The sequence below is a fragment of the Puntigrus tetrazona genome, chromosome 25 (genome assembly GCF_018831695.1).
Source record: "Puntigrus tetrazona isolate hp1 chromosome 25, ASM1883169v1, whole genome shotgun sequence".
Taxonomy (NCBI): domain Eukaryota; kingdom Metazoa; phylum Chordata; class Actinopteri; order Cypriniformes; family Cyprinidae; genus Puntigrus; species Puntigrus tetrazona.
In genome coordinates, this window is record NC_056723.1 from 15,656,294 (window position 1) to 15,671,446 (window position 15,153).

The 15,153-nt window shown below is 39.2% G+C and overlaps 3 protein-coding genes across 6 annotated transcripts; 2 read left to right on the forward strand and 1 right to left on the reverse strand.

Moving 5' to 3' along the window:
* Nucleotides 1-1,428: 1,428 nt before the first annotated feature.
* zgc:172145 (Ferritin light chain, oocyte isoform-like) lies at nt 1,429-5,608 on the forward strand. 2 transcript variants are annotated; one of them, XM_043228663.1, is made up of 3 exons: nt 1,429-2,125; nt 2,940-3,086; nt 3,245-4,020. In XM_043228663.1, the coding sequence occupies exons 1-3, from the start codon at nt 1,958-1,960 to the stop codon at nt 3,500-3,502; spliced, it is 573 nt and encodes a 190-aa protein (XP_043084598.1). In that variant the 5' UTR covers nt 1,429-1,957; the 3' UTR covers nt 3,503-4,020. The 2 variants fall into 2 exon arrangements, with proteins under 2 accessions (XP_043084598.1, XP_043084595.1); XM_043228660.1 differs by lacking the exon at nt 3,245-4,020 and adding an exon at nt 4,634-5,608 and having other exon boundaries at nt 1,462-2,125.
* A 940-nt stretch (nt 5,609-6,548) lies between these two features.
* myod1 (myogenic differentiation 1) lies at nt 6,549-8,592 on the forward strand. Its single transcript, XM_043228659.1, has 3 exons — nt 6,549-7,378; nt 7,612-7,690; nt 7,787-8,592. Exons 1-3 carry the CDS (start codon nt 6,872-6,874, stop codon nt 8,011-8,013), a joined length of 813 nt encoding a protein of 270 aa, XP_043084594.1. The 5' UTR covers nt 6,549-6,871; the 3' UTR covers nt 8,014-8,592.
* A 1,263-nt stretch (nt 8,593-9,855) lies between these two features.
* Nucleotides 9,856-14,801, reverse strand: tnnt3a (troponin T type 3a (skeletal, fast)). 3 transcript variants are annotated; one of them, XM_043227303.1, is made up of 13 exons: nt 14,678-14,801; nt 13,663-13,702; nt 13,520-13,533; nt 12,975-12,983; nt 12,218-12,236; nt 12,081-12,126; nt 11,872-11,988; nt 11,701-11,778; nt 11,242-11,355; nt 11,040-11,152; nt 10,879-10,969; nt 10,753-10,793; nt 9,856-10,079 (listed from the first exon to the last, which is right to left on the reverse strand). In XM_043227303.1, exons 2-13 carry the CDS (start codon nt 13,680-13,682, stop codon nt 10,043-10,045), a joined length of 699 nt encoding a protein of 232 aa, XP_043083238.1. In that variant the 5' UTR covers nt 13,683-13,702; nt 14,678-14,801; the 3' UTR covers nt 9,856-10,042. The 3 variants fall into 3 exon arrangements, with proteins under 3 accessions (XP_043083238.1, XP_043083239.1, XP_043083240.1); XM_043227304.1 differs by lacking the exon at nt 12,975-12,983; XM_043227305.1 differs by lacking the exons at nt 12,975-12,983; nt 14,678-14,801 and having other exon boundaries at nt 13,663-13,708.
* Nucleotides 14,802-15,153: the final 352 nt, after the last annotated feature.

Below are 15,153 nucleotides of genomic sequence, written 5' to 3' on the forward strand. Positions count from 1 at the left end.
ACGCTGAGTGTTCCCCTTTCTTCCATCCAGACCCAACAGGCCCCCGGGGATCTCCCAGTCCCTCATGTCAGTCATCCTCACTGAGGAGGGCGCAATGACACGGGCCACTGATGAAACAAGAGACGGGTCCACCGGGGGAGAGGGCAGGAGGACACGGAGAAGACTGGAAAAGGAGCACGTTATCACATATACATGCACGACTCTTTTTGAGACTTCAGTGATTGCGCGAAATATTAAAGAGTGACCCATTATGTATTTCAAGCTAATCGCTTCACATTCAAGTCGGAGAAAACTGCAGTTTGCTCGCTTTAGACGGTTTTGAAGAAAAGAAGAAGAAGAAGAAAGAGGAAACTCTAATGATTGGATAGCCAGCGATTAATGGATAAATGAATAAAGGCTGGTAACTGTTACAGTAACTATGTCGTAATCATCAGTATTGCTGTAAACGAATGAATGACATAATATCATTGGAATCAGAACGATTCTTCATAATGAGCAGATGATTGAAAGAAACATTGACAGCCAATCACAGTCCATCGGATTTTAAAGAGCTTGAGCATTGAAAGCAGCTGGTATATACTTAATAGCAGTTGATTTCACAAACCAGTCAAACCTAATGAAGTGAACATCTGCAGAAACATGAGATGATGCTTTGAATATATTCAGTTTTGAAGAAAATGTGTCATTAAGCGTTATAAATGACTTTTTTTTGGTTACGCTAACTCTACAGTTTGAAAGCTCCATGGAATATTTTTTTGTATTTTGGAAGACACTCATCATTTGAAACTAATACAGTATTTTCTTCTTTTTGTTTTTAGATATTACCAAAACACACAAGGTCAAAGCATGGGTAGTTGGTCATTTGGTTGGTTGTACAAGGGTTTGGGGCGCTTTTGAGCAGCTGAGCTGCAGAGGCTTGGCCAGGCATCGGACACAATCTTAAACCAACTTTGAGAAAAAGAAATTTTTGTACACTTCGTACATAGTATTCTTGTCGCTTCAAAACATTCAGATTGAACCACTGATGGCAGAAGCATTATTCTGACGATGTCTTTCATACTTTTCTAGACCTTGACAGTATATTTCCTTGACAGTCAATGGGACGGTCTCAAGACTCTTGGTTTTCCTCCAAAATATCTTAAATTGTGATCCAAAGACAAACAAAGCTTTTACTGGTTTGTAACGACATGGGAGTAAATGAATAATGACAAAATTTTCATTTTGGTGTGGAGTAACCCTTTAAGTGCAATTATTTCTACTGTCTTTGAAATGTGTTTAAAGTACTAAAACATATATCACATTCCATTGAAAAATATGTATTTAAATATATTTGTAATAACACATTTAGTACATTCCCTTAAAATAAAACCAGTTTAGTCAACACATCAAAATACGCGTAAGCATGCCAAAAGTTTATTGAAACATAATGATTTAGAAAAGTAAAGGCTACATGACTACAAAGGGCGCTTTTAAAAGGCGTACTGAACCAAGCACGCATATTTAAAGAATATTATATTATCCTCAAGAACATTACAATGCAGGCTGCAAGCGCAGCTAAGACCAACAAACGTGTTTAGGCTCTTCAGCAGAGAAACTGCCATGAAATGATAATACTACTGATGGCATAATGATTAGATACAGCCGTTCGAGATGATTTGGTATGATTAGTTTGTTAATATAACAGCAAACGCGAGTTAAAACACGACGTGCCACTTAGGCATCCACCCACTGTAGACCGGATGAACTTGACAGAATGAACGGGAAACGTTTGCAAGTTTCGTCCTCTAACAGCAACCGTCGCCCCTGAATTTTAGCTCGTCGCTATTTCATCACCAGTTCGTTTATTTCTTCAGACGGCGGGAAATGCGACGCGCCGAGCCGCGCGAGGACACGGCGAAACGCGCGAAATCACCGAGACCTGTTCGTTGAAGGCACCGGCGTCCGTTGCCGCGCGAACATGTCGGAACCGAGAGTAAAGCGAATAAAAACGTGCCTTCCCCTCTGTGAAACGCATTTATCTTCCGCTGAGAGTCCGGCGAGGCAAAACTTCCCGACTGTCGTGGAGGAAGGTCTGTGTGGGGTTTCCACTTTGCTTATGGAGGTCTCTTACAGACTGGAAGCGCTGGTAAGAGCTTTACTGTAAAACACCCAAATCATCCCAGCTGATTTATAAAGATTCATATTTATAGGGTTGTATGCCAAACAGCGGTGTTTAGTGGAGTACGTTATGAGTCGTTGTCATCCGTGGTAACCCCCAGCCAGCCTGAGCCAACCAAGATAACCTACATAGAAAATACAGGAGTTTAATACTGTATGCATGCTTTATTAAAACTTCACTGGGTAAGTTAAACGAAGAGAGAGGATGATAAAATGATTCAGCTGAAAAAAGTCCTTTTTTTAAACAAAATATTAATATAACACACAAAATATGAAGTGGGATATTCAAAACCAAAACACTTTGGTTGCATCATACCGGAATGTACAAAAATGTATTACATTTTTTTATTTTATTTTTCAATAACACTGATCTCAACACAGCCAAGGGGGTCTAAAGTTGGTTCTTGTCGCGTGACAACTTTTTGGAAATATTATTAACAATAATAAAGTTTTTTTGCCTCTTTTTTGCCTCTTTTCAGCGTAATTGTAAAAGATTTATTGCTTATTTATAAAGCACATCAAAAAAATAACAAATACTAAACAGAGTGATGTACAATATAACATTATAAGGTAATAATAACAACAGCAATAATAATAAAACCTAGATTAATAATAATATGCCTTTAGAGTAGGCTGATTGATCATGTTTGAAATAAATAGAAACCCAAACAAACCCAAAAAAAAAGTTGTGACCCATTTTCTTCTCTTACAGGAAACCGCGGTTAGCAAAAAAATACTTTTCGACGTGTTCTAAATCAGACGTGTCTTCCGTTGCGTTCCAGGCCGAAACCTTCGAGCGGAGTGATCTGGCTTTACCCAGAGTCTCAGCGTATTTTCATCAGGAATCGGCGAAGGAACTAGAGCGGGCGGAAACCATGCTGCAGTATCTGTCCCAGCGCGGAGGAAAACACTGCAGCAAGAACATCCAGGTAACCCCTTAACCAGCACAGGACCTGGCCAAAGGGCCCTGTATTTTTTCCAGCACCTAGACGTAGAACAAAACAAGGCATCTCTTTCACTTAACCTCAGGTGTGTAATAATCACAAGGCTATTTTTTCTTTTGACTCTCGTCTGTACGGGGCGGCAGCGGCTCTCGAGGGGGATGGAGGGCAGAGAAAACAAGAGCGATGGGGGGAAACCAGCAGAGATCTCCCCTTTAATGCCTGTTAGGGTATACGTTTCCCTTGAGTTCCGGAAAATTGTTGAGATTAATGTGAGGCCGGAAGGACAGTGCATTAATTGTAGTTCCAGATGGATTCCACGGCACTGTCACTTTACACTGCATCTTCTCTTCTGCTTTCTCTTCTTTCTGTTTTTTTTTTTTTTACTTTCCAGTCTTCCCTGATTTTATGACTCGTGTAAAATTGATCCGGACTGGGACCGGCGAGGGTCCATCAGCAGCGATTTTGAACACCTTGTTATCCGTTCATCCTTGCTGGGTGATGTTTGGACGCCCGGGTGCTGTCTTAGTTAATTTTAGCTCTATTCAAATATGACCTACACATGGACTGATCTGGTTGTGATGTTTTTTTAATAAAACTTTGCAGCATAGAATTTATTTACATGATTATTTATTCAAAAATGCATTGGATTTGTTATTTATGCACAATTAGGCTTCATTCATTTGATTAGATGTATAGTAAATGTTGTGAAATATTATTACAACGTACAATAACCGATTCCTATATGAATAGATTGTAAAAATGTAGTTATTTCTGTTAGCAAAGTTGCATTTTCACAATTGTAACTCCGGTGTTTAGTCAAATGATCCTTCAGAAATCATTCTAATTTGCTGATTATGCTGACATTTCTTATCAATATCGATTTTGAAAATTTTTTGTGAAAAATAACAGTTCAAAAGAACAGCTTTCATTTTTTTGTGACATTATACATGTTTTTTACTGTCATTTTGAACAGTTTAATGCATCCTAAAAAGCACTAACCTATTTTTAATTTTTTTTTTGAAACATAGTGCTACAGCTGTTCATTTATATTATGAAGAATAACTCAAATAAAACACTTGAAAGAAGTAGTTTTGCATAATATTTTAGCTAACAAAATAAATGTTGGCCCAAAGAAGTATTAAGCTCACTCACATCCGGAAAATGTTCATTTTATTGATGGTGACACACGCATGACATATATTTATATATATATATATTTTTTTTTTTTTTGGGGTGTCACTGGCCCAAATATGACTTGCAGTGATCAAGTCAAGTCAAGGACCACGGCGCATAACTATGATGAATACATAACCAATTAGACACACAGTTTTGTTTAGAGTTTCGTTTTAATCATGTTTAACTTCAACAGCTCCCAAGGCCAAGCCCCACCAAATGGCACACTTTACACAGACTTCTTGCTTCCCTCACAAGCGTCTGTGAAGTCCAAGCGCTGTTAGACTAGGGTTGTGAAACACCTCGTTCACCAATCAGCATCCAGAACAGAATCAAACTACAATATGTGACATTTGCAGAGGCCGGGCGCTGAAGGTGTGCGTGCTGTCCTTCCTGCTCTGGAGCTCACGCTGGACCAGTGGAAGGAGGAGATGAGCGTCATGCTGGAGCTGAATCAGCTGGCGTGTGAGTACGGAGACCCACACACCGCCAGCGTTATCAAGAGTCGCTTCATTCAGCCCCTCGCCCCGAAGGTCAAACTCGTCGGTGACCTCTTGACCGGCGCTCGCAGAGACGGCACGGGCGGCTTCGGCGAGTACCTCATCGACCGGCTGCAAGACACGCTGACCGCTTAGACTTCCTCTCCGTTAACCGTTTAAGAAGCAGGTTTGCGCCGTAAAAAGTGATTATTCAGAGTAATCAGTTACACAAAGATCACTGAAGGGCCTTTTACAATTACAAAAACGAAATGCAATGCATTTGTGAAATTTACAGGCCTAATAATGTTAATACCTAATATATAGGTATATATTTTTATAGTAAGGTATTTTTTTTTTGTGACTCTTCGGCCCTAAACAAAATACATATTACATATCACATATTGTCTGAAACAGATTACATATTGGTCCAAAAGGGAAAATAAAGTGCATAAATGCACTCAAAATAGTGCCAGGTTTGCATGCAACAAGTCTTTCCAGTTAGATTTTTTAATGTCCTTCCAGTAAAATCAATGTGTTCTTCAGTAAACTTATGCAGTAAGCTGAATAAGAGTTTAAACTCTCTTATTATTATTATTATTATTATTATTATTATTATTATTATTCACTTTGCAGTGCTTCACAGTTATGTATGTAACACTCCATCAACACTATGTGTGAAAAACACATTTCTTTCAAAAAGCCTTCTTTTTAAAAGTAAATCTATACACTTTGTTCATTGAGCGGTATTTCATATTAAAATGGCATTTGTATTTTTGCTAAATTTTTGAATATTTTACCTTAGACTTTTGCTGTATGTTATTCTGCACCGTTTTGAATAAACTTTTTACGAATAAATGTTTTTTTTTCCTTTATATTACAAAAAGATATGGTAGAAAAAATACAGTAAAATGTTTCACACAATCATTTGAACATCTTACAATAGTCTATTATCCAGCTTGCATTCAGGCAAAACATACTAATAGGAGAGACAGGAACTCTCTCTCTCACACACACACACACACACACACACACACACACACACACACACATTCAGTGCTTTTCAAACAGAAAGGTAGTTTTTGACTCTGATCTGACTCTTTAACGCCCCCTATTGCTGGTCTGTTGTGCGTCTAGCAGCTATTGCGAGAAAAGCAAAGTAAAGCTGGCAACATCATAAACAGACCATGAAACAAATTAACTTCACCTTGTAAGTTTTTCTGTAATGAACACATAAATAAGAAAAGCGCGCACTGGAAAAGGCGTTTAATTTGTTGCTCGTGTTTGTTATTTTATGTTTAATAGGCTACATAAGTGCATTAATATATTAGTGTATCAGTGCTCCAGTGTTTCCTTTTTATATAACAACCAAAAATAATTCAGAATAGGTCTAGTTTGTTTTGTTTTGTTTTTTAACAACACTGATAAGCATTCATAACATTCAATATATCTAAGGCTTTACTGCTACTCGCGTATTTCAGTGTATTTAAATGGAAATGCACAATGTTAACAGTTTTTGTATGTTCTGTTCTGTCAGTATATTACTGAATTGTTTGTCAGCTTGTCAAATCCAATAATAGGCTACAAACTTATATATTTATTAAGCAACGAATGAGGGAAGTCTTTCCTCGAATGTTTCCTGGGAAGATTCAGGTAACCGTGAATAATTGTAAGCTAAAATCTGATGACAAATAAACAACTGAAAGGGGTTCCAGCTTAGTAGACACGCCAAACAACGCAGCAATAGCAACTTTTAACATTATTTATAAACGAATTCGTCATTTTAACATTTTTACGGCCCCGTCATAAACTGAAGTGCCAGGCCGCCGAAACCACGCCCTCTTTCTAAACGCGCGTTCATTGGTCAATCCGTCTTCTTCGGGACACGCCCCTTGATCGGCTGGGCTGTATATAAACAGGCCCGGCTCTCTCACCAGCAACAAGTACCTGAGGGGTACGAGCAAAGAAACCTTTCCAGGATCTGCCATTGTTTTCCTCAAAAGGTTGTTTTGCGCAACACGTTATTTCACGACCGGAAGGAATTTGTCTTAATATTCCTAAATCCTCAAACACCCCGGGAAGCGTCCAAGCACATTGGTTTTTGCGCCTTCAAACATAAAGATGGAGTTGTCGGATATCCCCTTCCCCATCCCGTCAGCTGACGACTTCTACGACGACCCTTGCTTCAACACGAACGACATGCACTTCTTCGAAGACCTGGACCCCAGGCTCGTCCACGTCAGCCTGCTCAAGCCCGACGAGCACCACCTCGAGGACGAGCACGTGCGGGCGCCCAGCGGGCACCACCAGGCCGGCAGGTGCCTGCTGTGGGCGTGCAAAGCCTGCAAGAGGAAAACCACCAACGCCGACCGCCGCAAAGCCGCCACGATGAGGGAGAGGAGGAGACTGAGCAAAGTCAACGACGCTTTCGAGACCCTTAAGAGATGCACGTCCACCAACCCCAATCAGAGGCTGCCCAAAGTGGAGATCCTGAGGAACGCCATCAGCTACATCGAGTCTCTGCAGGCGCTGCTCAGGAGCCAAGAGGACAACTACTATCCCGTTCTGGAACATTACAGTGGAGACTCCGATGCCTCCAGCCCGAGATCCAACTGCTCCGATGGCATGGTGAGAATTCATGTTGCATATATATATAATGTGGCTAGAGATATGATTTAATTTAGCCTGTCTGATCGTGTATTCATCAGTAATGGCTTTATGGCTTGCTTTTGACAATTCGTTTACCTACCCGATTATAACTTGGTAGCATGCTATCTTTTGGTGTAATGGTGCGACGCTGAAAATGTTTAAGCTCATTAGCCCTTTTAATGGATTAATAACCATAATTGATTGTTTTCTAGATGGATTTCATGGGTCCCACATGTCAGTCGAGAAGAAGAAACAGTTACGACAGCTCGTACTTCAACGACTCGCCAAACGGTAGGTCGCCAAAAGCGCCGTTGATTGACTCAAAGTTGGGTTTTTGGTAAAATGCACAGCTGAAACTCAAACGCGCCCCGTGTCGTCTGTCCACAGCCGAAGCACGGACCGCTAAGAGCTCGGTGGTGTCCAGTCTGGATTGCCTGTCCAGCATCGTGGAGCGGATCTCCACGGAGACCCCGGCGTGTCCCGCGCTGCCGGTACCGGAGGGGCGCGAAGGGAGCCCGGGCTCTCCGCAGGAGGGGTCAGTCCCCGCGCCGTCCCCGACCGGCTGCCCTCAGCAGCAGCAGCAGGCTCCGGATCCCATCTATCAAGTGCTTTAAAGAGCCGAAACGGAAAGACGATCTGAATCGAAAAAAACATTGAGCAGAATAAGAAACGGAAAAACCGAACTTAACGACAAAAAGAGACTATTTCGATCCACTGCTGGAAATTATAGGAACGAATGATCTTTCTTTTCTTTCTTTCTTTCTTTCTTTCTTTCTTTTCTTTCTTTCTTTCTTTTCTTTTTCTTTGCTGTGGAAAATGAATTCCATTTATGAAAACGGCTCGGCAGATCAGCAGAAGTGAGTTTCTTAACCACGCTTATTTATATTCTTGTATCCACGCGAAAATGTGACCATATTCTCTATTTTCTTCTCTATTTTTTTTTTCTTGTCGCCACCGCCTTTTTATTTCCTAATTATTTGCGAGAGCATCGTAACCCAGATATGAAGAGCAGGACCACTTTTGTACATGTGTAAATAAGATCTGTTTTGTTAAAGCGACGAAAACGAACAAACCTATTATTGTATTTAATGACGCCTGTTTGAAACACTAGCTTGTTGTGTCTTCTTAAACTTTATATTTATACTTCTTAAACGAGTGAATGTCGGATTAATAAAAAAATATAACTATTTATACTCGCATGTCTGGGTGGAGTTTTTTTTATTTTTGTTCTATGGATTAAATTATGACGCAATGGAATATTAATTTAATTTTAGTGGGACAGAAAACGGTGAAAGTGAAGATTGCTGTTAAAATTTCATAACGGCAAAAGCCCTTCAATAGAAAAAGCTCTCACGGCAAATCACCAATTAATATTTTAGAGGTTTTTATTTTGTCTGCTGCCAACGAACTTATAGCTTGATGAAACAAAGTAGTTTTTTTTGTTGTTGTTTTTTTTTCTTTCTCGAAGCTTCTCTAAATGATTTGGTTCTAGTCTAGTGGACCATCTCAGTCAAAATAGCCGTTTAGGAAATGGAGTAAAAAATTCTAATCTATAGACTTTCATTCATGAATAGGTTTACTTTTAGCTAATTATGAATTATGAAAGCTAGAGTAGTGGGCCTACTTTTTCTCAAATAGTCTAATAGATGTATTATTTAACATCGAATGTTTCAGGGATAATCTTTTTTATATTTTTATTTCGTTAATTTTGACATTTTATTTCGCGTGTGCTAAACTTCATACACCATTAATAAACCGTCCCATATTGTAAATGTATATATTTGCGTTATGCTAACGTTTTACTTTTGTATTTCATAAATTCGTGCATAAAGGAGCAGTTATACGGCAAGACTTGGGGCTTCCTGCCATATTTATTAAACAAAAGTGATCGACTGTCGGTTACCACAATTTATTTATTCATAAAATAATAATAATAATAACCATCATTGAAAATATCTATTAAATATTTAATAAAATATACAGATTAATATTTTAAATACATTATGTGAAGTTCAAAATTGCGTTAGAATACTTTTATTAATTCTTGCCTACAAAGAAATAACTAAATAATGTTACTCGAGCTAAGAAATCGGTATTGTTTGCTCTATTATCGAAAGCGGACGAACTTCTGCTTGTGAGTGACAGGTTGCTCGGTATCCTTCCGCCGGTCACTTTAAAGTTCACCAGCGTGACAAGAGTCGAAAATAAAATAAAACTCGCTATAGGCTGTGATAAGACCGCGATTATGTCTCACGAGTTTCTTCACTTACGATGTTTAAATCTGCTAAATACGAAAAGTTGCTGCCAAATTTAGGAAAAACGTTAAGTTAAAAAAAAAAAAAAACGCGAATTTAACGCGCGCAATCAGTCACTTCGACGCGGCTCATTTGATCTTGAGCGCGCGACGCGTTTAACCGCCGTTAAACTTAAAACAAAAACGGTCTTGCATGACAATATCTAAAAACAACTATTTTATTGATGTTTCAATAGGAACAAGTAGCTACTGACAGAGGCTTTAAGTCACACTTTATTTACATGACATAAAAAGGGAGCTAAACAGTCCAAGACGAGGAAGAGTCGGTCGAGTCCGGGTGTAGGTCGTCCGTCTTCGTGGTGGGGGTCTCGGCCTGCACGACGACCCGCTTACTTTCTGCGACGAGCGCCGGCGCCCTTCTTGCTGCTGTGATGGGTTAGGACGACAGGTCAGCAAATTGCGTTTTTATTTAACTCTGCGCGTTTTTACATTTCACGCCACAGCATGCACACACCAGGCTGATCAAAACAAGCCTTGCTTGCTGTCACGGTACCATATCAATGTGCTTTTTTTTTTTGCCAAAGATGAATCCAAAATAACGAAAAAACAAGTTTATCTCTCTGCCAGGATAGACAGCTGCTCAAATCCTATAAGGTTTTTTTTTTTATATTAGTATTGGTCTGCTTAACATTATTGTCTATTTCTACAGTTTCTTTCTTAATAGTTATTCTAATACAAATACATTTTTATTACTTTTATTTTTACTACCTAAACTTTACATTTCTTATTACCGCATGATTCAATCGTAAGTGAAATATACCAAGAATTATTATTAATAAATATACAATTATGAATATTTATTATTGTTAATATTATTACTTCACTTGTAGTAAATAAACCAATTTTTACTGGAGCATGCTTTATAAGAAAATATTATTTCTTTTTATTAAATCTTAAAATTTTAAATTAAACGCCGTATTTATTTCCTTTGACTGTTTTCAGGAAGTGAGTGCAGTGCTGCCTTGTTATCACAGCAAGCCGCCGCATAAGGGCCGTGCACTGCAGGGGGCGCCATGCGTTCAGGAAACGCGCAACTTACAATTTGCCGAGCTCCTCCACTCTCCTGCGGAGCGTAGTAACCTGAAATCAGAGATTCATGAGATACGGATCCAGGTAAGTAAACTTCGTCCTCTCCTCCGGTCTAGTTCACCAATCGTTTTCTCACCTCATACTTCTGCCTCTTCAGCCTCTCCATGTGCTCAAATTTCTCAGCCTCCAGGGTCTTGATCCAGTCGAACAGCTCCTGCGCTTTGTCCCTGAAGGCCACGAGACGTAGGTAAGCAAGGCTGGACGGCCTACACTTCAGCAGTTCGGCGTGTAACTCACCTCAGTTTGTCCTCGTTGAGATGGTCGACGTTGAGCGGCTTGCGTCTATCAGCCAGGATCTTTTTCTTCTTCTCTCTCTCTGTTTGTTTCTTGCCGCCTTTCTTGGCATCGGCCTGAAGGACAACACAATGTCGGGTCTCGGTCGCGGTTGTTTTAATTCATGCTCTTTACTTGATTTCAAGCGTGTGAAGTAAAAGCCGACCTTTTGCAGATGGCTGCTGTAGTTGGAGCCCATACCAGACAGAGCTGACTTCTTCTTGGCGTCTTCGTCTGCCTTCTTCTTGGCATCTTCCTCCTCCTTCCTCCGTCTCTCCTCCTGTAGAAGTGATCGAAGCCAGTGTTTTCAAAGGTTTTTTCATTTTATCAGCTATAGTTTCATCTTAGCCCTCAACCTAAGCTGTTGTTTCCCACCAGTCAGATTTTGGTTGCCAAATAATTTGGAAATTTTACTCATTTACTTATCTAGTTTCTTCATGCATTAGATCGTCGTAAACTGTTGACGTCTGGCAACCCCAAGTACGAAAACGTGTGGAGGTTTTATAAAAATGCCTTTTCTTTTTTTTCGTTGGAGAGAATATAGATTTTGGTCACATTTATTATTTTTAGTCTACACCTTTGTCACAGTCTGTGTGTTTAATGAGTGTTTTTACTGCTTCCTCACCTCACGCCTGGCCTGGCGCTCCTTATCCTTTTCAGCCCGGACCCTCTGCTGCTCTGCCCTCTCAGCTCTGCGCTTCTCCTGTTTGGACACGGAAGACACATTTTTATTTACACCAACTTGCGCCGAAGGAGATCAGGTCAGGCCGTCGTTTTATTTCTAGTCGGACGTTACCATTCTCTCCTTGAGGGCGATCAGTTCCTGCTCCTCCTTCTTCCTTTGCTCGAAGTGAGCATCGATGAGGCCCTGCAGCTCTTGGTTATCCTTGTTGTGGCGCTTCTTCTGAATGTCCTGCGTGGAGACACACGCGAGAAACAGCGTCGTCATCTCATTAACGATTACGTACGAGGCCATTTGCGTTTTACAGATGCATGCACTCTTACATCAAAGTCCACTTTATCACCATCTGGGATCTTGGGTGCTGATGGCCTGCGGTTGGAGAATTAAAATGAGCGTTGCGTCTTTAAAAATACCTTTGCAATAGTTTGCTGTAATGTGCAAAGGCCTACTGGCAACTTACTTGAACTTTGGCTTCTCTTCTGTATTAGGAGCAAGAGGAGACAAGTAAGTGTTATTGTGTTATTAAGAAATCCACACAGTTAAAGATACACCACAATATTCAAACATCGGCATAGCACTGCAACATAATTAGTATTTATGAGAAATGTAATTATTTGATAGATAGAGTTAATAAATGAATATACTCCACTTTATAATAAACATTTCCTCTTTCTTATTGTAAAATTAAATAGTTAAAATGAACTAAATAATGTAAAAAAATATATTAAAATAAAATATAGTGATATTAAAAATTATACAAAACATATTATTCAAAGATTCAAAATTAAATACATTTTATTTAAATGTTTTGATAATTTTTGATGACCATAAAAAGCTTAACAGCTACCGAATACCCCCTCCCCCATCTCTGTTTTGATGTTGGACATTTAAAATAGCAGTTTGTCCTTGAAACGAGTGGTTCGGTTTTCAATACAAGCCATGCAAAGCATACTCAGTCGACAGATCACTGCACGGTTGTTATCGTTTGAAACTCTTTCACCCGTATCATCACTTAGTCTAGTCTAGTCTCATTAGTCTAGTCTGGTTATTGTCCAGATTTGTAGTATGGTTAGCTTGCGTATATTGGATTATAGAAAGTCTTGCTGCCATACGCCACCCTTGACTAGAAGGGACAGTGTTATAGATGTTGTCCACTAGGAGGAGACACAGCCGTCCCTTGAGCGAAATAAAGTAGAATAAATCTGTAATCAACGTACCTTCCCCTTCTATGACAGCAAACATTAAACAAGAACAGAACGGATATTATTAGCAGCTATAATAATAAGGGACCGAATCCACCAATAGCTGTTTTTTTCACAAAAACAACAAAACCAAACACGTTTTTAAAAAGAAATGCCTTATTTATGTTTTATTGGATGGATTTATTGCACATAAATCTATTTGCACATCTATATATCTATACATTTGATGTCTGTAAAACATTTTATATTCCTTATTGTATAATACAATTAGAATCAAATAGAATGTAACAATCAAAGCTCAAAGAGAACAGGATGTTGTATAAATTGTTACTAACAGATGAAATCTGCATTCATGCAATAATTATCATTTTATAACCATTATCATGCATTGCACAATTACTACACTGAATTGATATTGTCTAGACAATATCCCGTCGTGAATGCATACGTCCTTCATTTTCTTAAAATAACAATGACCTTGAACCAATGCAACACCAATATTCATCAGAATTTAAAAACCAAAGCGATTTCACACGAAAATATCGGAAAACCGTACTCACCCTCAAAATGCTCGCTGTGAAAAACAAAGAATAAACGGAAGCCTGATTATGCTCGGGTAGTGTACGTCATGCGAATACAGTCCAAGAAAAGCGCATGCTTAAAAGTTCAGCTGGATTAATATGACAAACTTCATGATACTTACACATCCTCTGTGTCTGACATGGTGATAGTGGACTTTGAGACTGAAAGAAAGTGAAAGGATGAGCGAATCAGAACCTCAAGGCAAGACGGCGAATGAACACATATATTAGCCAATCATAAAACTGTCATGAATCATCTCTTCCCTTTCCCGTTGACCCCTCCATGTTTGAACTAATGGGCTTTTTGCCAAATGAAATAATCAAGACTGTCGGTGATGGCTAAGAATGCAGGGTGCAAATACTTCACTTATGCTGACGTATACAAGAATATGTATTACGTTTTAAGGCACGGACTGAATTGTATTATTAGCTGAACTATGAACGGACTGACACATGATAAATGAGAAGCGCCCTTGCTCGTGCTCACATTTACGTGGACGTTGGTTTTCCTGGAAGATTTGCAGGACATGGAAATGATCATAAACCTTTAGAGCTTAGAAGTTTCTTTAGAACAAAGCGTTGTTTTCGGTTTTATAAGTCATATTTCTTTAAATATTTATTTATAAATATATAAGAATGAATAAAAATACAACAAAATAATGAAAGGGTTGGTAAATTTAAACATCAAAACAATTAACTGTTAACTTCTGAGTAATAGATGTAAGCGATCCCTACAAACATCTCGAGTTAAAAAAAAAAATTACATTGAGAAGACAGCTGCACTTAATAGGCCCTAACATTGTTCAGGATCCAGTTTCCTCGTACCAGCTCAAGTTTTTTTTTTTTTTTATATTTGGACGTAGTAAATTTAGATAATATAGACTGAATAGGTTATGTAATTCACATAATTTAAATGTAAATGTAACTATATATTATACATAGAGAAAGAGAAAATTTAAGGAGTCAATAATTGACCGAGCTTTTGATGCAACTAAATGCATTAGGCTAAACGAACTCCACAAGTTTGTATAAAACCTCATGAGTCACATATTCGTTATCACAAAAGGTCTTAGTATAAACTCGCACACAACTACACAAAATGTTAATTTCCTCACTTGTGCCCTCTTTCACTCTTACCTCAGAAAAGCCGAAAGAAGTGAGCTTCCTGCTGGCAGCGACTGGCTGTAAAGTTCAGCAAACATGCAGGCATGAAAAAGTCTTTCTGTTATAGCGACACTTGATCTATGAAAATCTCCCATTGGTGGAGATTCCGTAGTGGGAAGGGTTAAGAAGGGAAGGTCCAGATCTTGGCCCAGGCACTGAATAAGGAGATGGACGAGGGTTTGAGGAAATGTAACAGAGGTGTAAGTTTGGGAGGAGTGGGCCGAGACGCTGTTGCTATATTTGCTGCGGTACTACGTAAGCACAATGAATACGTTTTCTGAATGGGATGAATGCGAGCGTGATCTGCTTGCCTTTGGTGTTATTTTCAGAATAACGGTGAGATGCTTCAGACAAAGTTTTGGGGTGTTCCCCAGGGCTCGCTACCAAGTCCGCATATGTTGCGTTAGGAACTCCTCTGTGATACGAAACTGTGAAAGCCAGTTACTCCA

Bases quoted from the DNA above. Each gene is read 5' to 3' on its own strand.
- tnnt3a (XM_043227303.1), bottom strand. From the start codon at position 13,682: ATGTCAGACACAGAGGATGT. The intron at 11,779-11,871 runs GTAACGTCCGAC...GTGTCCAAACAG, and splicing joins TCGCCCTCAAGGAGAGAATG to GAGAAGCGCAGAGCTGAGAG. The intron at 10,080-10,752 runs GTAAGTTGCGCG...AACCCATCACAG, and splicing joins GTGGAGGAGCTCGGCAAATT to CAGCAAGAAGGGCGCCGGCG.
- myod1 (XM_043228659.1), top strand. From the start codon at position 6,872: ATGGAGTTGTCGGATATCCCCTTCCCCATCCCGTCAGCTGACGACTTC. The intron at 7,379-7,611 runs GTGAGAATTCAT...ATTGTTTTCTAG, and splicing joins CCAACTGCTCCGATGGCATG to ATGGATTTCATGGGTCCCAC. The intron at 7,691-7,786 runs GTAGGTCGCCAA...GTCTGTCCACAG, and splicing joins CTTCAACGACTCGCCAAACG to CCGAAGCACGGACCGCTAAG.
- zgc:172145 (XM_043228660.1), top strand. From the start codon at position 1,958: ATGTCGGAACCGAGAGTAAAGCGAATAAAAACGTGCCTTCCCCTCTGT. The intron at 2,126-2,939 runs GTAAGAGCTTTA...GTTGCGTTCCAG, and splicing joins CTTACAGACTGGAAGCGCTG to GCCGAAACCTTCGAGCGGAG. The intron at 3,087-4,633 runs GTAACCCCTTAA...TGACATTTGCAG, and splicing joins ACTGCAGCAAGAACATCCAG to AGGCCGGGCGCTGAAGGTGT.